General features: G+C 44.0%; 1 protein-coding gene across 2 annotated transcripts in view; it reads right to left on the bottom strand.

The window, feature by feature from the left end:
* Nucleotides 1-21,706, bottom strand: part of CREB3L2 (cAMP responsive element binding protein 3 like 2) — a 74,876-nt gene that overhangs the window by 34,521 nt on the left and 18,649 nt on the right. For both annotated transcript variants that reach the window (XM_005527920.3, XM_014256881.2), the window contains exon 2: nucleotides 1,554-1,770. In XM_005527920.3, the coding sequence (XP_005527977.1) occupies nucleotides 1,554-1,770 (217 nt within the window). The remainder of the gene's footprint in view (nucleotides 1-1,553; nucleotides 1,771-21,706) is intronic.

Below are 21,706 nucleotides of genomic sequence, written 5' to 3'. Positions count from 1 at the left end.
AAGGCCAGCCTATTTTCTCCTCACCACAGAAAAAGCATGAACACACTATAAGAGCTCACCAACCTGACCATTGGGATGGGTATTTGGAGAATGCAAATTTTTTGGACGTTCTATATATGTCTCAGCTCCTGCCACTCCACAAAACCCCTCCCAGGTCCCCAGCAGCAGAGGATCATGTTGGAGCATATGGACCTCCTCCTCAACACTCTGTACTTTCTGGTCCCCAAAAGGACACTGGAGCTTCCAGTATCTGTGCGCTACTCCACCAAGGAGACTGGCCTTCATTGGAGCTGTCAGGAGTGCTGTGTACCTTCACTGTCCAGTAACAGAGATGCTTTCCATCTCCAGTGTCAAGCCCTGCAGTACTGCCATCCACAAAATCCTTTCCGCCTGCTCTCACAGATTCAAGGAATGAAAAATCATCAGGGTGATGCCTTTGAATATCTATCAGACAGCCAGGTTCACTCTAATACTGCACTTAATACCCTTAAGCACTTCTCTGAGCTTCACTGTTTTGAAGTCAATAGGTGCAGAAAGGTCATGAGCAAGATCCTGGGGTTAAGATTAAATAAAATCCCAAACACCAAGAACAACCCTTCTTCCTCCTCCTCTCTTATGAAACACTCTGCAGACTGGACATAAGATGAAATGCCTTCCATTCATTTTCTATTTTTAAACCCACCTGTTAATGTTTCTTGGCTTTTTAAAACACCATTTGACTACAGTTCTATTAGAGTGGTCTCAGCAGTATGAATTTCTTCAGAAATTTTCCCCAAAGGAAACTCCCCTCACTTTTAGCTTAATTTAAAGCTTCTCTCTATTAACTTCCAGAAAAGCTTGGTTTCTGATGTTCCTTGTGCTTGTTTCCCCTTCCACAATTAATATCTCCTGTATGTGTTAATTTAAAAATATTCATATAAAACAACCAGGAAATATAAAAATGGAAGATTTTCTGTAGATTATGTTTCCCAATCATTTCCAAAAAATCCTGTCCCACACTGAAAAATCCTTCTCACAGGTTCTATTAGTTGTCCTCTTGTAAAATCTCTAAAAGATTTCATCTTGTTCCAACAGAGCACTTTGGACTACAAAACTGTCAGCCTTTGAAGACCTGTCTGGTGGATCTTCACAATCAGCTTAGCTGGTAATACTTAGCCACAAGCACTAATCTCTCTGCCTTTTACTGTAATGCAGCTTAACACTGCACTGTTTTGTACTGTGAAGCTAATGGTGAAAATAAACCAAGTATTAGTCAAAGGAGTCAGTCTGGCATTGCAATTATTCCTTAGAGTTACCAGATATTCATGGTCTTGCTCCTCCATCAACCCCTTCACAGCAGAACAAGAAGGTTGGATCTCCTACTCCCACCATTCTTGCCTTCCCCCTTCTTCCCCTCCAGAAGTTTATAGCTGCTGAATTACAGATAACTGTTAAAAATGCTATGGGTTTTCATAATTTTCTATGCATCACCATTTTCCACAGCCACAGTTCCACCAGGAGCATTTCATTACTGCATCATCACAAGAAATGAACATGGGCTCAGTGTGTTGTACCTTCATTGAAGTTGTCATCAGTAGAGATGTGGGTCAAGGGAGACTGAGGTCGGGAGTCCCCACAGAGGGAATAGCTGTGTTCAGCCTGGATGAGGGGCGCTGGGGATGCTGGAGACAGTTCCACTTCCATTATTTCATTCTTCTCAGACAAGAAGGGATCATTCAAGAGCTGGCCTAGGACATCAGGTGAAAATTCATCCAGGAACTCTGTGAAGTGCTGTGGAGACAAAAAGGCAGGGGAAAGTTTATCTCCTTGCCTGTCTGTCATGCCAGCCACAGGAGAGAATAGATCAGAACAATTCTATATGTGCCCTGGCTGTCCGTGCCAGTCAGCAGCAGGATCTACCAGCCCTGTCTAACAACCTCCTCCTCCAATCACTACAGCTAGAACAAAAGTCCTCTCAGAGGCACACATTACAACTGAGGAGCCTGTCACCAAACTGCAACAAAAAATGGAAAATGGAAGCATGGTACTCAAGTCCTGAAGCAGCCTCCTCCCGCCACACCAACTGCATCACTACAGTGCACCACCAAAAATGGGACAGCGTATTTCCCTCAGATAGACTCAGATAGATAGAAAGATCCTACAGGATCTGTCACCAGAACATAATACGTGTGGAATAGAATATAGGGGGTTAATGCTCACTGAAGCACAGAAGGAAAATGAAACACATTCCAGCACAGACTCCGACACCACATATGACTATTTTAGCTGTGCAGAACATTCTGTGTGCTCCAGGAAAACGGGTCCATGCACATCCACAGCCAAGCAATTAACACATTTGCTATAAAATGGGTTTCCTGATTGATTTATGTGTCTATTTTAGAAGTAGCATTCCACCTAGAGCCCATATCCAGCTTCTAGGCCCCAGAGCTAAAGCTCCTGACAGCCACTACTAATTACCACTGTCTATTGCACTGAATTCATTACACTAGCAACATATATTAGATCTCTATGTAGCAGAGTAATTTCATGTTTGTTTATTATTCAAATGAGCACAAACCAAACTTTGCAATCTATTTTCTTCAAACTCCAATGCAGTTCCCATCAATAGCCAAAAACTTTGTCTATTCATCTTCTTTCCAATGTCAGAAAACTACATCTTTGGCAGATGAAAAATCTGCACTGCAACAAATCATTCCTGTTCATCTCATTCACACAAAGAATTCTATTTTTATATAAAAATACTTGCACAGTGAATTGTAATGAGATTTTCTGAACAATGAGGCATTATCTACCATCATATATAGGAATCTTTGTCAGCTGAGGCACGATGCTAATAAAAGTCTAAGTTTGTTTGATTTGTTTAGTTTTTGCAAGCAGTATTGATCTTGGCTCTTTATCGTGCTCTCTCCTGCAGAAACAAACACTGAAATTCAAGATTCAGTTTCCTGTAGGCTAAATTAAGAATTAAACAAGTCAATATTGTATAAACCCACAAAGGAAACAGTGTGCTCACACCCTCACATTTCACAGCTCCAGCAGCACCTGTGGCCATGAAGCCTCAAGCTGAAAACCCTGAGCACAGCTGGCTCTCAGAGGGTTCCCTGGATGTTCAAGCACCTCTTCCAAATGCTAACTGTGCCTTTTTTCAAAATTAGTAAGACTTGAGTCAATTCTGACTGATGCTGAGGAAAAGAAAATATTGACTGAATACAAGGCAATAAACAGAGGACCACAGCTGCCCTGCTGGAATAAAAAGCCAGCTCAAGAAAAGCCTTTACAAATGGCAAAACCTATTTGTATCATCATATTTACCTACTGTAAATGATAACACTAATAAACTCTTAGAGGGCTCTGCTAGAGGGTCATGACCACCTTAGAAAGCCTAGTTTATTTTAATTTTGATACCCAAGGACTCGCTAGCACTTCACAACCAGGTGATTCCCAACAAGGATAGAAGTATAAACTACAACACCCCACTATGCAAAGAAGAAAGAAAAAGGATGACCAGAGTAGTTGAACTTCCTGGTACATCAACAAAGACATTGAGTAAAATGGTGTAGGCAGCCATTAATGTGTAAACAAGGCACAGAAATACTTCCCAGACATGAAAGAAGTCAAAGATGAACCTATAAAAATGGGGTTGTTTTGTGTTTTTTTTGCCTTTCTTGGGGACAATGTTTTTCCCTCCGGTCTACACACTTCATTTGGAGCAATAGCAAGAGTCAATTATATTTGTTTACATATTTTCCTAAAGCTGGAGCATTTCCTTCTTTCTAATTCTTGCATGCATTACTCTGACTGATGAACAGCAGATGCTGGAATATGTCTGCTACAATATTTGTCCCATGGGTTCCACATGCAGCTACTTTACCACCAGCATCATCCAATTTCAGGATGTCATCCTTGAAAGTATCATACCTATGTGTTGACTTAGTCTGACACTATTTCGATGTTATAACTTAACAGACTCAGCTGAAAGAAACATGGCCACAGGCTACTCAGCTATTTTTGGCAAATTGACAAATAAAGATTTTTATTAGCCTTCTGTCTATCACTGTTTTGATATGGAATAAAAGCTTATCAAATGTTATTTTATTTTTCCATTTGACTGAAGTTAAAATCTGCTAGACCTATTTATTTTTTCTTTTCTGAACGGGGAATTTTCCTAAAACCACTCCAGGAAAAGCAAAAGAGGAAACAAACATTCAACTTCAGAAAACCAGAGAGAAAGAGGACCTCAGGGTGGGGAAGAATGTTCAACATGTTTGTCTGTCAATATTTGTGCTTTCTCCTTTTCACATGCAGCTCCAAAGCAGCAAGCTGTAAGCAAGAAAAGAATATGCATTTATAAGAGAATTGTCTGAGAGCAAATAAATGGTTAGTTTCTAAAATGATTTTCTAGTTTCATTATAATTCTCAAGTTTATTTTTAATGGTCTGTGATATAACATTGTACACTGGCCAGTAGAGACTGCCACAGGTCAGACTGTGCAGCTACTGAACTCAGCAGACAGACAATTTTAGCGATCTGGACTTCTCACTCTGATTAAAAAAAATCACAGACTCCTTGATTTACAGGAATCTTTCACATGTTATACACTTCTGTACTACTGTGAATGCTTAAAGCTAGATCACTTTTTGTCCTTGAAAAAACAATTCTCATTGAAAGTGGCTCCATTTGCTTAGAGAACTAAAGAAGAAAAAGTATCTGAGCAGTAGCTAAAGCACAAACCATCTGGGGGCAGCCAAACCTCCAACTCCCCAAAACTTCCACCTACACCTAAGCTGCTCCTTCTTTCTTTTCAAAGCATTGTCAACCCCCCTCCTCCTCCTCTTCCTCCTCCTCTTCCTCCCCTCTCTACTTCCACATGCACCTCAGTGGCCATCAGCCACTTCCATAGCTGGAAAGTCCCAGAATAACCCTCAATTCTGACACAGTAGCAGCCACCTCCGCGCTCAGGAAAGGGCAATTTGGGAAGGAAACAGAGACTTTGACCCTTAGAACCTGTGTATAAATTTGTTTGCAAAAGAAATAAATTCTTTGTTTAGAGCTTGCAGCTGGCCATCTTTCACCCAGTGGGTTCACCTTTGCAAAATTTAAAAAGCAGAGGAAAGGGCACCTGCACTGAGAATCTGCCTTTTTTTTCTTCTTTTCCCTTATTGTTATTAATACCTCTGTAGACAGCTCAGCTGCCAGCTCCCTGCTATCCTCACACCCCACTGGCAGCCCCAGCACTAATTGCAGACATGTGTTAGTACAAGGAGTCTGTTTGAATTATTAAACTATTCTCACCACATAGCAAAGAGATGTGTTCAGCTGAGACTTTAACCTCTGTAAAAAGTCAGGGATTTAGGACAGATGTAACCTTATCTTCCGCCTCCCCTTCCCCCAGAACCCTGAAAAGACAAACAAAACAGCAGCACTCCTGTTTACATACAGAAAGTAAACCGCAGCCCTGAGGAGCTCCAGCACTCAATGGCTGGACATTGGCTCATGCCTATATCCTGGGTGTTTTTGGGGAACACAAACACCTCCGGACATCACGTTGCAGTAAGCAAACAGAGGAAAGCTCTCACATCCGGGGGAACAGCGGATTTTTGGACAGCTCTTCGAAAGTAGCATTTGGCTGCAGACCAGCTGTGCCGTGGGCTGCAGCTCTCCACAGCATCTGCCTGTTCCTGCCACACAAAAGCCCTTTTCTCCAACTGCCTCAGGGACCAGGGTTTTTTTTTCCTCCTTGTCTGACCAAATGAAGATCTGTGAAGCAAAACACTCAGGTTTTGCTAGGTGCATGGCAGTGCTGGCTTCTCCACCAGCCCAGTTGGTCGTTTAAAGATAAGACATTACCATGCCTAAAAATGAAAGTCATCTTCAGAAAATTGACTAAGAACTCATTTAAAAGGAAGGCACAGAAGTCAAGAGCCCCAGATGACACTTTCCAATTGTATTTAATTTTTTAAAAAGTAGCAGGCTTTGCTGAGCCTGGAAAATGCACTGCATCAGCTGCAAGTCCCACACACCGCAGCAGCACAATCCCACCTTTTCCAGCAGAGCCATGCCAGAGGGGAGCTGCAGCTGCAGTGACAGCACCTTTTGCACACTGCAAAACAAGCCCAGCTCTCCCAGCAGGCCGGGGCAAGGCAGCCATGCAACATGCCAGGGTTATAACCAGCCACAAATTCAAGATATTACCCTCCTGGGAGTTAGTGTCTCCCTTCTGGCTCGCCCCAAAGTCTCCCCAAGCTGAAGGAATCAGTCACCCCTCCACAGGAGGAACTGTCAGGTACACAACAGGCACTCATGGGATAAAAGAAAATCCCACTATCCACCCATAGGTACAAAACAGCCTGGGTTTTATCTCTTTATTATACTGTAAACTCCTTTAATATATACTCAGTAACTATACTGAAAGTCCTTTATTTGTGGATGAACATAAAGAGTAATGCAAAACTGGCATTTCAAACCAGCAAAGAGATCCACTGTAAGAGCAGACACAATTGTTTGGACTCTCACACCAGCATTTACTCATTTTAAGCACTTAAAAAATAAAATGGGCAGATTAAAAAAAAAAATCCACTAAGTGAACAACATACAGGTTGTGTCATTAGCAAAACAAATGCCAGGAAACTCAGCGCTAATAGATTTACATGGTAATTAAATCTGCACATCTTCTCCGCTTGCTCAGGTTACACAGTTGGAAATGTTGAAGTTCATGCTGAGCAAATCTTATAATCCACCCCATTATGTACACATGTATGCACACACTCCCGTAGCAAACACTCAAATATTTCCACCCCACAACCAGCAAAGAAGACATGCATTTTTTTAACTCATCAGGGGGATTTTTCAAGAACCGTCCTTACTTCTTTGCCCTTCTTCCAAAATATTCTTTCACTTTCTTAACAACCCTCACCAAAAAAAGTATTTTGTATTTAAAAAAGATAAAACCTATATGAAACTCTTAAATAGACGGGACTAAATATGGGTTAAAAGAAAGAAAAACAAAAATCAAAGAAAATAAGCCCTTGTGCAGCTGAGGCAAGGGTGAGAAACAACCCTTTTAAGTTCACTCTTTTAAGTCTACTTTCTGCAAGAAGAGAAAAGGATGCTATTGCTCATTCCTAGCCCAAGCCTCTTGGGAGTCATGCAAAATAGGAAAATCCTTCTCACACTCCCCTGCCCTTCTCCCAGTGCATAGCTCTTGGATCTAGCCTAATTTTTCAACAGGCTGGGTGCATGTTTTGCTATTTCCCACCCTCTCCCCAAAATGCCAAAGCCAGAAGAGTGAGTCACTGGGGCCAGAGCAGTGAGTAGGTGAGCTGGAAGCCCTTCAAAAAGGCTCCCCTCATGTGAGTCCCTGACTGAGACCTCAAAGTACATTATTAATTCTGTGTTGCAAGTAAGCATTTGGATTACACTCTCAGGTCAGATGTAGCTGTTCTTTTGTCTCAGTTCTTCCCCCCTTACTCCCTTATCCCTTATTTTTTTTGCCAGCTTGAGTAGCAGAAGCACAGAACACTGAACCTCTCCATTACCTGTCCCCATTCCCCTCACCCAGCAGAGTCACAATTCTTTACCCCAGTGACTGCAGAGGCAACAAGACAGGTCTGGCTGACCCATCTGCATCTCACAAGCCTCCAATCCACCAAGAGCAAAACTTCTTCCTGCCACCTCCAGCTAGCGTGGCTCACACAACACAGGGAGGGGAGCTCAGCTCCCAAAACTTGGGGGTCTCCCACACAAGATACCTGAAGAGGCCAGCTATGTATTAAAAACTGTGTAGTGAAAAAAGAAAATAGAAAAGTATGTTTGGTTGGTTTGTTTGGGGTTTTGGTGTTGTTTTTTTTTTTTTCCCCAGATGTGCTTCAGCCATGCAGTGCCAGTCATAAATATCTGCTGTGAGATAATATTAATTTGCTTGTCTACACCCTAGCTACACCTCCAGGCTCCATGGAAGGAACTCACATTTACTGCAAGTTTTACATCAAATTAGTGTCTTCTGTGTAACTCACAGGGTTAAGTCAAAAAATAAAGAGTGAAGAAAGTTTTCAGATTGTACACAGATTTTACAATTCAATGGTGGGCATTTAGGGTATTCTTTGCTGCTCAAGAGCTCGGCAGCAGGGATAACACATTTTGTTCTTGCACAGCTGGTTCAACTTACAGACATTTTCAAAAGAACATGGTTGCTCCAGTTCCTTCTTGACAGGAGACAGATCTTAACAATATAGGAGAGTTTCACACCATTTGGGCACACTGCACTTGGCTTCATTTAACATCTTCCCCTCAACATGGAAATGGGAGGGGATGAAAGAAAATACATCTCAGGCTTCATGTAACAGCATCCCTTGTTAATGGGTACAGATGAGCCCTTTGTAAGGGGCACAGCCAGCACAGTTCCTGTATTTTAAACAAAATCCACTAGTTTTGTATGTATCTGAGAGATCACAGAATATCTCAAGTTGGAAAGAACCTGTAATCATCAAGTCCAACTCCCAGCTGACTTTAGAACTGTAACAGGAATGAGGAAAAGATAACCACTGATACTGTTAGGAGAAAAATTGTAATTTCACATCTAGGTTCCCATTAGTGCAGGGGATGTCCTGCAGAACACAGATGCTTTCCAGCTCAGCTGTTTCATGTTTAAAGTGTTCTCAACAGCCTCCTCCCTGAGGACCAAATTAGTATCTTTCAAAGGAGGATCCTTCACTAGCCTGACTGGTGTAGGTAGGAAACAACTTCTGCCCTATCAGCAGTGCTTGCTAGTCCTGACTGATAGGACACTTGACATTTAAAATAAAAATCCTGATTTTTTCCTTCCACTTCCAAAGAAGTGCTTCTTCTCTAATGGTTGCAAAGTTTAAATAGCAGGGTTCCAGCTTGCAGAAGCAATCATTCTTTCTTTTTCCTAACACTGGCTGCAAACCTACATACCACCCATCAAAAGCTGCTCTTTAATTAAAGCTGTTATTATTAAAATGAGCAAGGCTTTATGATCAGTATTGGCAGCTTAAAGAGAGATTGGGCATTTTATTTCACAAAAGAGTTAGGAGGCTTTGTTTTACAGATTTATAGCACTCTTTGGGTGGGGGGTTGTACAGCTGCATTGTTTGTTTGTTTTTAAGAACAGAAGCACAGAAACTGAGGCTTGAAAAGACACAAATTTAAGCTCCTCAATGTTTATTTAGGTACTCTTCAGTTTTGAAGAGTCAGACTATCAAGTGCCTAAATGCAGACACCCTGAGTTGATTATGGAAAACATTAATTAGCTTTTATAAAAACTACCAAAAATTCATACACATAATGGTTGAAATTGCAGATGTGTGTATAGTTTTAAAAAGAAAAAACACACCACACAGATATAACCCTTTCTTGAACTCAAGAAACATGTGCTTGAGCACAGTGGATGGAGAGAAAACAAAATGGAGTGGTTCTGTGAAACAAATGTAAAGAAATCAAAGGGTCATATTGCCCTACCCAGGAGGATGAACTGCACAACCCTTGCAGAGCTCAAGGATCAGCAGCCTTTGGCTAGCAATGGCCCCAGCTGCCACAGGGTTTAGACCCTGCCCAACAGGACCTGTGTCTATCACAGATATCTGCTATCAGGGCAGGAGGAGAAACACACTGGCAGGACTTTGTGTTCAGTGCTGCTCTCACTGAGGTTACACATGAAGCACCATGCACTAAAAAAGTTGACTGTGTGTCAAATACTACTCCAGTGTGTGATCTCACCAGACAGTCAAAAAAACAACCACAGTGAAGAACACCTTTCCAAACAAGTCCTCTACCTTGCTCTCAGCAGACACGTCCTGGGGTTTGATCTGACGTGCTTCTCACACTTCCCATGAGCTTGCACTAAGTCCAGACACCATGGATGCATACAGAGCCAGGACTTCATCAACAGCAGGTATTATCACAGACTTCCCATCCCTCACTGTCAAAATGTTTCCAGTTTGCAACTTTGCAGCAAATTTCATGTCAAACCTGCTACAGCCCAGCAAGCTAATGAAGAGCAGTGTGACAGTACTTGATGCTGACACCACCAAGAACATCCCTACCCTCTACCTGAAAGAGAACATGGTTTTTGAAGCCAGGACGCTGGAGCTGCTTCAGATGAGCCAGCCCTACCAAATGCATCCCACAGCAAAAAGCCTTGCATTTTAAAGCCACCCCTAGTGGTCCTCTGTACCATGAGATGGATACTTAAGGACACCCACATTGCACTTGTACAGCCTGAACTCTACAAAAATTCACACAGGAACCCACAGAAATGGTTTTGGCGCATCATTTTGTACGGACCAGTACTTCCATCAGCACTGGTACTTTGGGACCCTTCCTCTGAGGGAAGACACATTTCATTTTATGTCAAAACAGGAGTGTGGGTGGATCACTTGGTTTTCACTTGTGTCAAAGGCAGACAAAGTTTGTTTTGAAACCCTGCTGAAATCTGCAGAAAGGAAAAAAGGAGACAGGATATGAAAAAGATCAAATAAAATACACTTACAAGCATGTGTAGCATGCATCTGGTCAAATAATTTTAAGATATCCCACACTTGAGAGCTGGTATTCCAATTTTCTATGACAAGCCTTTTGTCACAGTGCCAGTAAACATTACTTCACTCAGTTTTGTAAAAAATAAATACATAAATAAACCATGAGTGGTATTGGACTTGGGTTCAGGACTCAAGATAGCAGTTGATGGAAACATCTGTATCCTAAGACCAGGTCTTAAACAAAAACAAACTTGTGTGCTTATTTCTCCTCTCTGCTTCCTTCCAGAGATGCAGGGACTTGTGGAATAGGTTATCTAGCAAGAGGTATGGTAGCTCTCTCTCCTCATAAATCCTGGGAATACAGGGCAGACTGTCAGTGTTGCCATCATTTGTCTGTGAGCTGATATTTCAGCTTCTTTTTTTTAGCCCTCTCCCACTCAGAGCACCCCTCTCCTTCACCTCTACCTCCTCTCTGCACGTTCCATTTCCAGGCCTTTGCTCCCAAGCAGGTGAAAGGGAGGCCAAGATACTCATCCCCTTGCAGGACATAAAGAAGAGCAGCAGAACTGGGAATAAAACTGCAAACTGCAGTCAAAGACTCTGGAGGAGCAGAGCCAGAAAAGCAAGGGAGCAGAAGGAAAACAACAGGAAGAGTCAAAGTCACAGCACCTGGAAAGGGATAAAATAAACCAATGACAGATAAGCAGCATATTAAGATTGTGCAAGAACTTCCTCCATCCCCAGCTGTGTATTTTTGCCAAGTGTCGTTGACTTTTGTGCACTGCCATTTAAATCTCTGCCTATTAGTGTTTACTCTCATGACTGCTCTGGACTTTCTCTCCTCTGTTCCTCCCCACTTGAAAGGCAAAACCACTGCCATCTCACCATGGCAGGTGAAGAGAAAACCACACAGGGAAAACAAACCTGCTTACCATGGGAACATAAATATTATATATTTGAGCAACTGGGAGAAAGGAAAAATTACCAAGAATTAACATAAATCAGAATCTAGAAAACAAGAAAGAGTTAATAGAAAATACAATTGAGAGGGAGAAAGATTGCTTCTGAGTTTGTCATGATCCAGAGGAATGTTAATTATAGATCAGGCCATTGCTTGGCTGCAGTTATTTGGGGGAGAAAAAAGAAGATCAAAATGTTTAGTTGAATATTCCTGGGAGGGGGCGGTTCTGAATTACTGCTTTTTATATAAGACCAGATGATACAGCCATCCCACAGGATGGTAATGAAATTACTTTTATCCCAACAATAATGGGAGAGACTATAAAAACAGCTACTCAAAGTTGGCCATTTTAATTAGTAGACCTAGAAAACTTCCATCTGAAAAGTCTAAATACAGCTTCTAAGGAGCTCTTGGAACAATTTTCCGTAGGAGACAGTACTGATGGACTGTAAGAAACAATACAAAAATATTTAAGTGCAAACAAGGCAACCAAAGTAACAGCAAGTTAACCTACCTACTGCTCATGTCCGATGAAGGGAAGAGATGGAAAAGGGAAGAGAGTAGTAAAGAGCCCAAGGATTTCCAAAAGGAAGATAAATCTAATTTATGCTTATAATTTCACAATAATTGATAATCAAGCTTCTTAAATTTTACCTCATTCTGAAAGAATATTACAAGCTTAGTACCCCTTGTAGTGTGAGGTGCTATACAATATAGAGACTTGGTGCTACACAAACAAAGCCAGAGGGAGATGAAGTCACCAGGGAGGGCTCACTCAGTGTGACAAGGAAATCAGAAATCTCCAGATGTGAAACACATCTCCAGATGTCAATCACAACACACACATGCAATGAGCTGATTGTGCCACACGTTTTCAGTGGGTTCCCACGGGGATCAGTTCTTGGCCTCAGACTCTAATATTTTATCAGTGACCTGAAAGGAAAAGCCACCACTGCAGAAGGCTGCAGATAATGCAGTATCAGCAGGGGCAGCAAGTAACAAAGCACAGGTCACAAAACCAAAACACAGAGAACTGGTAAGCAGCCATAAACAAGAGACATGTCTTAAGTAAAGCTGAAGGTAAAAACAAATAAAAATAAAAGTATCTTTTTGTGCAAACAAAAGGCTCCAAGCCACACTTAGGCAACTGACAATCAGAACCAAGACCCCAGGACTCTGGGAGAGATGGCTGAAGGAACATCTGTGGGACAGGTACCACAAGCACTGGGTCCTGGGGAGGAATTACTGCTGATGTGTGTATGCTCCAGATGCAGGAGACCCCTGCTTACTCCAGGTCACAGTTCAAGGTGCAGCCAAGCGCTGGAGACTCTTGCACGGCCATCCCTTGCTGCGCAGCCAGCACCCAAAGAACAGCAGGAAGGCACTGTAGAAATTCTGCCTTTTTTATTTATTTAGGGCTACTTTTGTTTGTACTTGTTTCTTAAATGAGAAACTTCTTTCACATTTAAAAGAAGTGTGCCTGTAAAGCTCAACCCCCAGCTACAGCTTTGTACTGCAGCCTCACACCAATCACACAACCTGCTGCACAAGTTTGTTCCCTGCAAAACCCAGAGCACACGAGTTTGAGGACTTCAGAAGACAGAGAGGTGTGAAGCACAAATTTCTCCATGCTCATGGTGGATGCAGCTGCTCCTGGCCACAGCCAGGCTCTACTCCTCTGCTACCAAATTCCAAAACAAAAAGGAAGTTGAACAACTGGAGAAAGCTCAGAGAATCATAAGAATCACTGCAGAAAGGGAAATCTTGCCCCAAAATATAAGCAAGTAAGAAAACAATGTATTCAGCTTATCAAAGAGGAAACAAATGCAGAACGTGAATGTTCCTAAGTAGTGAAACAGGGAATAAGACTTAAAGAGGATGGCTCTACCAGCTTTCAGCTAAGTTTACCAGCTGGAGCCGGATCCATTCATTGTGGTTCACAATATTAAAAAACCGGAGAACAATCAATCATGAAGGAACAGTGTAAATTCTTTGACCCAAACCACTCTTAACTGAAGACTAGAGGTTGCCCTAGAAAGATATGCAGGAATTCAAACAATCTGGTGAAGTTTTATAGCCCTTGATTTACGTAAGGTCAAAATAATTCATCATAATTGTTTCCTTTGGCCTTCTGGCAGCAAAACAAGGCTGTTTACTAGAATGGCAGCATGTTCTGGAGAAAGTGATGCAAACCCAGAGCTGGGAAACCTGCTGATGCAGCTTTGCATTCCCTGTAGTCCAGGTAACTTGATATCCTTATCAGGAAGGCAGCTGGGGAACACAGTTCAAGCACCCAGGTTTAGGACCAAAGGTTGTCTGTGTTAGACACAACCCTCCCACTCACAAGGCTGCTCCAAACACACTGCTCGGCAAACTTCTAGCGGCCGGCACATCCCGCAGCCTCAGCACACTGAAAGCCTTGTTTATTTTTCAGGCTGGGCTCTCCAGCTCTGCTGCACAAGTGAGACAGCTTCCCTCCCCACACCAGAGGGCTGGTGAAGGCTTCAGACATCTCCAGCTAGGTGGGAGAGGGAGCCCCTACCACTTGCCATCACTGCGAGAGCCGCGCCCCAACAGCGAGCTGGGACGGGGTCTCGGAGGAAAGACTTGGCAAGCTCACGTTGGACCCCAAGGCTTCTCTATCAAAGAGACTGCAAACGCAAACACACGCATGCAAACCATTCCCTATCCTTCTGAAACTGATTTTCAGGACCAGAGGGGCAGCTGCAGCCACGACACAGCACAAGCAAACAGTTGTGACAAACTGCAAGGACTCCCAAGCACAGAGCACTGTGATCCTTTTCAGAGTCCACAGCTGATTGCCACATCCAATAGATGGCCACTTTCAGTGCTGATGGAGATTCCCTGTGAGCCCAAGCGAGAGGAATGCTAAACTGCATGGGGAAATTAAAAGGGAACTTCCTGTGAAGGGATTTGCTTCAAAAGAAGTCATTTAGCAGTTGCTCATTTCAAAGTCTCTTTTAAGTCTTCTAGTTAGTAAAGCTGCATGTGTTTGGGCATCTCTTTCAGGGACTATCATCCTTTCCAAGTGCCAAGCTTGCAGCAGCAGAACTTGGCTGCCCACAGCAGAGAAATCAAAGGCAAGTAACTTTATTCTTGCTTTAAATCTGACAAAGAGCACAAACACAAGCACGTAATGTGCAGCCCCATTCAAACACAGTGAGAACAAGGTTACTTGTGCTCTTATTTTACATTAGAAATAAGCTTTTTTAGTTTGATGAAGAAAAGCTTTAAAAGCAACCAGCTGACAGAATGAAAGGAGGGAGCATTTAAGGAAAGGAGGAGTTTCATCCAGTTTTAAAGATTAATTACAAGACGAATGCTGGCAGGCGATGTGAATTTCTGGCACTGAAGCAGAAGGTGCTGCAGCCAACACCTCCAGCCAGCACACACACACACAGACACACACACACACAGACAGACACACACACAGACACACACACAGACACACACACACAGACAGACACACACACACACAGACACACACACAGACACACACACACAGACAGACACACACACAGACAGACACACACACAGACAGACACACACACAGACACACACACAGACACACACAGACAGACACACACACACAGACAGACACACACACACACAGACACACACACACACAGACACACACACAGACACACACAGACAGACACACACAGACAGACAGACACACAGCCCTGCACAGCATCTTCCCCATCCACATCTCCCAAACGCTAATGCGCAAACAAAGCCGCTTTCACTTGTGGCACTGAAATTTAATTAATTGGATATATTGAGCAAGCCAGTGAGCTGTGCAGCGTGGAAGACTCCTCTCTCTTGAGACTGCAGAAAGAGCCTGCCAGTGTCCTGGGGACAGAGACGGCGCAGGGAAGTATCAGACATTGCATAAGCACGGGCACACATAATCGCTCATTCCCGCTATCCCGGCCAACGCTAGCTCAGGCCTCTGCCAGCCATGGCCAAGATCTATTCCAGCTATTCAGAGGTGGCTGGGTGCCTGAATGGGGGAGCATGCAAGGGAGGCCCAGCCTGGGGGTGTGCCTGCGAAGGACATGGGACCTGTCCCAGCACCCAGCCAGTGCCTCCAGGGGCCCCTCAGCCCCCGCTTGTGCAACTACCACCCCACAGTTTAGAAGCGGGGGGAGCAGGGTGGAAAATGTGGTTTTTCCAGACTTTATCAAACATTTTCCTTCTTCTAAGAAAAGAAATATGGCCTGGTGGTTAGAGGGCTGGGTAGGAGCCATCACATACCACCTGGGCCAGCCTGGGCACCCTTTGCCTTCACCCTTTGCCACGTGCCCAGGGGCAGTAAGGAAGCGATACTCTAGTGAGAAGGGAGGGATCTCAAGGGTAGTGGCATGGAAGATTGCATCACATTCAGTGCCAAAATTATCAGGATCATAAGAAAACCAATGCCAGCTGGGAGATAGAGAAAGCCCCTTGTTGCAGGGCACAGCATTGAATACTGCACAAAGGCCAGGAGCGAGAGACGAACACACACAAGCACTTGAAATTGTTTAGTTTAGAAACCACCTTTGAGATCATCAAGTCCAAGCCAGCACTGCCAAGTCCAACACTGAACCTTGTCTTAAAGTGCCACATCTGCACATCTTTTAAAAAATCCCCAGGGATGGTGACTCAATCCCTTCGCTAGGCAGCCTTGTTCCAGTGCTTGACAACCCTGCTGGTAAAAAAAATTTTCCTATTATCCAATCTAAAACCTCCACTGGAGCAACTTGAGGCCATTTCCTCTTGTCCTACCGCTTATCACTTGGGAGAAGAGACCCACCCCACATTGCTATGACTTCGTTTCAGATAGCTGTACAGAGAGCAAGAAGGTCACCCGTGCGCCTCCTTTTCTCTAGACTAAACAACCCCAGCTTCCTCAGCTGCTCCTCACAAGATTTGTGCTCCAGATCCTTCATCACCTCTGTTGCCCTTCTCTGGACTTGCTCCAGCACCTCAGTGTCTTTCCTGTCATGAGGGTGAACGCCAGATTCAAGATGCCACCCTGTCAACACCACATACGGTACTTCAGGCTCTGAGGGCTACCCAGACATCAAGTGCAAGCTCGGGAGCTCAGAAATCAAAATGTGCATTCAAATTTCAGGCCTTGTGATTTCTTCCATGCAGCTTGTAAGCCACCTGTGGCACGTGGCCACGCCAGACCCCGCTGCCAGGTACCAACACAGCACAGCCACCCGCACGACACAGCTCAAGCAGAGAGCAAAGGGAGGAAAACTCTCCCAGAGCTAAATGAGGCTGTTTGGCTCTAGGGAAACACAGGTACAGAGCCAGAAAAAATAATCAGGGGAACCTTGTACTGCTCATCTGCAATGTGTAACTTCAGAGCCAGTTAGGACTATATATACATAGATTTATATACATGTGTATGTGTGTGCGTGCTTGTGTGTCTGTGTGTATTAAATATAGATCATTTTTTTAACACGGCACCGTTGGCTGCGTAACATTTCGGATGAGCATCTGCTACAGACCATCTGGGCTGGGAGGGAGAGAGACCAAAACGCTATGGGACTCTTGAGGAATTTGAAACTTGCAGCGGATTTTACACAGAAAGCTGTTGCATAAGGGACACGGACAAATGTGTGGTATCAGGAAGGTTTTCTAACTGAAAGAAGGAAAAAAAAAAAAAAAAAAGAAGGAGAAGTGATCCTAAAACTGCTGCTTCCTGTGGGGGTTGGAGCTGACTACAGATAACAGGACTGACTTCACACCACTTAAATTCAGCATCATGAAATGAAACCAAACCAAGTTGCCAGGACAGGCATGAGTGTGCCAGAAGATCAAGTACTGAACTGATGTTGCCCCAATGAACTGAAAGTGGTACCTGGCATTCAGCAGGTTAGCACAGAGTGCCTTTTGCTTCCATTAAAAAAAAAAAGCACATCAAAGCCACACAAGTTTTAATTCATTCAACTAACATACAAGAACAAACGGTTCCTGTGCAAAGCATTCCAACATCCTTCTAACCAAGAATAATAATGTTTATGTGGAGACATAATCCCAACCACTTCCCTAGGCAGACTGTTCCAATACTTGACAGCCCCTTCCACAAATTTTTTTTTTCATATTATCCAATCTAAACCAACCCTGGTACAACTTCAGGCCATTTTCTATTGCTTGTTACCTGGAAGAACAGACTGACCCAACCTCCTTTCATGTAGTTGTAGAGAACACTGAAGTCTCCCCTGAGCCTCTTTTCTCTAGGCTAAACAACCCAGCAACCTCAGCCACTCGCCAGGAGATCTGTACTCCACACCCTTCAGCAGCTTCTGGTCTCCAGAGATGAGAGCAAAGTTTCACAAACCAGAAGATTTTATAAATCAAGGCTCACAATAATCACATCTAATGCAATAACAATACGAAGACTCAGACATGCTGAAACTACACCCATCAGATTTTCAGAATTACTGAGCATCCTCCTCTCTGCTTCTATTTTAATTTTTTTTTTTTCTGGTTGCAAGAGCTGCAAAGTCTAACAAAGGAAACTAAAGAATATGAAACAAGTTCAAGTTTGCAGAGCCCGCAAACTTCCCCAGAAAAGTGTTGGGTGTGCAAATAGCAAGGGATTTAAAATCACTGCTCTGTTCTACCAACAAGTTGTGGTTTCAGACAGCTTTGGAAGACCTGGTCTTTGGCAAGTAAAAATGAGCATGGCTGGCACTAATGCCAAAGGAGAAGAACTCAGTATTTCTGGGATTTCTATAAAGCTGAATTGTTCCCATGTTGTAACAGTTGCAAGCATGCACACATTGGGAACTCAAGCATAGGACAGTAGAGAGAAAAGCTCTTCTTTTGGAAAGAGCAGCTTTCCCTCTTTTCCCCACTAAATTATCTTTATTTTTCCAATAATGCAATAAAGAATATCTAGTAGCATTTCAAAAGGTCCAGAAAGTTTTAATTTTGTAAAAGGAACACACCAGGCCATTTTACAGAAAGACCTAATAGTTTTGTTCCATGAAAGGATTCCATTACACAAGCCTCCAGTCTGAGCTTTATGGGGATAGCAGGCACACCCAGAAAAGCCTGCAAACAGATGGAGATAACAGAAATTTAAATGGACCATCCAGCTTTTAGCATAACTCCTGTATGTGCTATTCTACAAGCTGCCAGGTGAGTGGGATGGGGGGGAAGAAGTAGAAGAGATCATCAACCTCCCCATCCTGCTTATAATCTCCAGTGCATGTAGCTGCACTTAGACCTACTCCCCTATCCACAGGATTTGTTAAACCAGTCAAAAAAGGTCAGGACAGAACATGGAAATAGATTTAAACCAGATTCCCATGCCAATAGCAATTCAAACTGTATATTCCCTAACTAAAATGAAAATATCAAATAAAAGCAGTGACAATCTGATATGCTTAGTGCTCTAGCCATTCTTTTTTAAGCAGATGATTTGACTGATCCTGATGTAAATCCATTCTTAGAAGCTCAAGCAGTAAACAAGGATACATGTAGAGAATCAGCCTTTTTTGATGTGTAAATATTTGTATTCCTGGCTTTTCTGTTGACAAGACAGAGGCCCTTCACACAGCCCTGTACCTGCAGGAACAAAAGCTGGACAGGAATTTTCACACCACATCACACCACATCACAGCATTGTTAGGCAATGCACTGTATTATCAGACAACAACACAACTCTGCACCTCCAAGAGACGCACCTGGGCCAATAAGCAAATGGTCTACAGACCCAGCCAAGGGCTGTGAAATCTCTCACTGTTAAGGGATGTCCATGCACATATTTAGGTGTTCTCCTGGGACACTATGAAGCTGGTGTTCTGTTTAGAGAAAAAATCCAGCACCTAAGGAGGACTAAAGAGGGGGTCCCTACCAGGACTTACAAGAACCGCAACACAGACCTTCTTGAAGACTTCAGTGATACAAGAAGAATAAACAAGACAAAAAGACACAACCGGGGAGCAGAAGAGGAACGTGCACAGCTCCCCATCTTGCCTTTCAACACTCAAATTCCCATGGTAATGACTTTTCTTCCCGAAAACAAGAGCATACTTGTGAAACCAGGGCAGGAACACCACCAGCAAGCCTCCTCTGCTGACAGACAGAAGTTTCATCCTTGACAAGATAACCTCTAGCAGCAAAATGGTCTTGTGGTCATTCACCTTGTTCAGCCTCTGCCAGTGGTGGCACAAGAGCACGCTTGTGAGCCTGTGATGGGAAGAGCCCTGGGGATGTGGGGATGTTGGGGAAAGGGACAATATTTCACCAACAGCCACCCAGAACATCCCAGGTGCTTTTTATCTAAGACACCTATCTAGCCCCAAGATACCTGAACCCTTCAGTCACTGCCCAAAAACTCAGATAAACAAGTTCTAGAAAAATATCCAGAAAAACAGCCCTGGTGTAAGATAACATCATGCTAGACACCTGCAGGATTATCACTCTTGTGATGGCAGGAGCAGGCCTTCACCCCCGCCGTGCCTGCTCTCAGGAAGGGACAAGGTGCACTACTCGCTTTCCAGGGCAGGGTTAAGCCAAAACACTGGTGTGTGAGGCCCAGGCACCTCTTCCCACACCAGTCCCCAGCAGAGACACGAGAGGGACAACTGGAGGCAGCAGTGTGGAAAAGCAACACCGTGCAAAGAAAGACCAAGTATGTGCCCAGAGCAGCTTCAGGCCTGCCTCAGCCCAAAGCACAAACACAGAGTTGTTGTCCTTGGAGAGAGGAGAGAGCATCCCCACGATTCACCCCACCAAAGTCCCAGCCATGCTCTCACACGTTGTATTTAACTACCAGTAACCGATGTGTTAACCTCTCCCTGGATTTACATCATCCCTTTGGCAGAATAAAACCACATGGATTCAACAGGGTTTGGTTAAAAGTTATACACACATGCAAGGCTCAGTGGGCCCAGGGTCTCAAAAGCCTGACTGTTGGCACTGACCCCTGCCCCTTTCCCTCTGGATCCAAAGGAAACACAGAGACATTTGTTGTGAAACCATTCCCCCACAGGCGCACAGAGCAGGGACTGTGCAGGCAGGCTGGAAAGCTGAGGTGGGCTCCCCGCTGGAGGGGAGCTGTGCCCCATCTGCCTTTCAGATGGATTTCTGAGGCTCTTTCTTCCCTCAGCGCAGCTCGTCCAAGGCACATAAACAGAAAGCGAGACATTTCTGAGCAGAGGCAGGAGCAGTTCCATCACCCTGTGGAGAAAGAGCAGTAGCCACCGCCTCTCCCCATCCACAGTGCACTCTCCAGCAGAGTCCCTGCCGAGGCAGGGGCTGGCAGGGATCCGGCAGGGATCCGGCAGGGATCCAGCAGGGATCCAGCAGGGATCCAGCCCACCCGGACACCGCGCCAGGAGCCGGCAGCTGCAGGAATGTCTGGGACTGGGACCGGGCACACACAGCTTTTTTTAATTGCATGCCTCTGCTTCCACCAGCTCAGACTGCCCCAGCTGGCTACATTTTGGGGTCAGCTTCTTTCTTGTCTTTCTTACTTCTTTCCCAAGTTCTACTTTCAAGTGGATGGGGAAGAGGAGGGGCAAGGGGAGCAATCAGAAGGCATCCTATTGTGATGGCATGGTCCTCCTGCCTATTCCTAGACTTTGAAGGAACACTCTCCGGCCTAAATGACCACAATCTTATCTTACTCTCATTTTTGGGTAACACTTGGGGTTTTTCAAACTCTGAGAAACCATTTTTCTCTGTTGATAGTGGTGAAGAAAGCAGGGATCTCAGACGACACAACCAGTGTGAACAAAGCTGAAGGAACACATTTCAGAAAACCTCTACGTGCCTGAAAACGCACATGCAGGAAGGAGTGTTATAACAATATCAAGCTATGAAACATGCTTTGGCAACCTATCTTGAACAGCTCAAGAGTCTAAATGCTGCTCATATCCAATGGATGAGAGCACATCTTGAAAACTGAGCAAGTCCTCGCAAAGTCACATGCAAACTACTCAGCTATGCCAGTGCCGTCATTAAAACTCAGACAGCACAACAAAGAGGCACATTTCAACTGCAAGACTCAATTTGAAGCCATCACACCAGACTGAAAATGCAGGAGTTCATAAATATGCAATTTCTTATAGCCTGACCTTCCATGCTATCTGTTTCACCAAAAGGTGCACTTCAGCCTCTTTTCAGCATCCCACAGCATCAGCAGATCACACAAAAGGCCACCACCAAGGAAACCCTAGTATCACTATGTCACTGGAATTCTGAGATAAAAATGTTTAAC

The sequence above is a fragment of the Pseudopodoces humilis genome, chromosome 5 (genome assembly GCF_049639895.1).
Source record: "Pseudopodoces humilis isolate 2021_Gansu_Grassland_sample_001 chromosome 5, ASM4963989v1, whole genome shotgun sequence".
NCBI classification, from domain to species: Eukaryota; Metazoa; Chordata; class Aves; order Passeriformes; family Paridae; genus Pseudopodoces; species Pseudopodoces humilis.
Note: the sequence above shows the minus strand (reverse complement) of the source record. Positions and strands in the feature narration are given on the sequence as shown.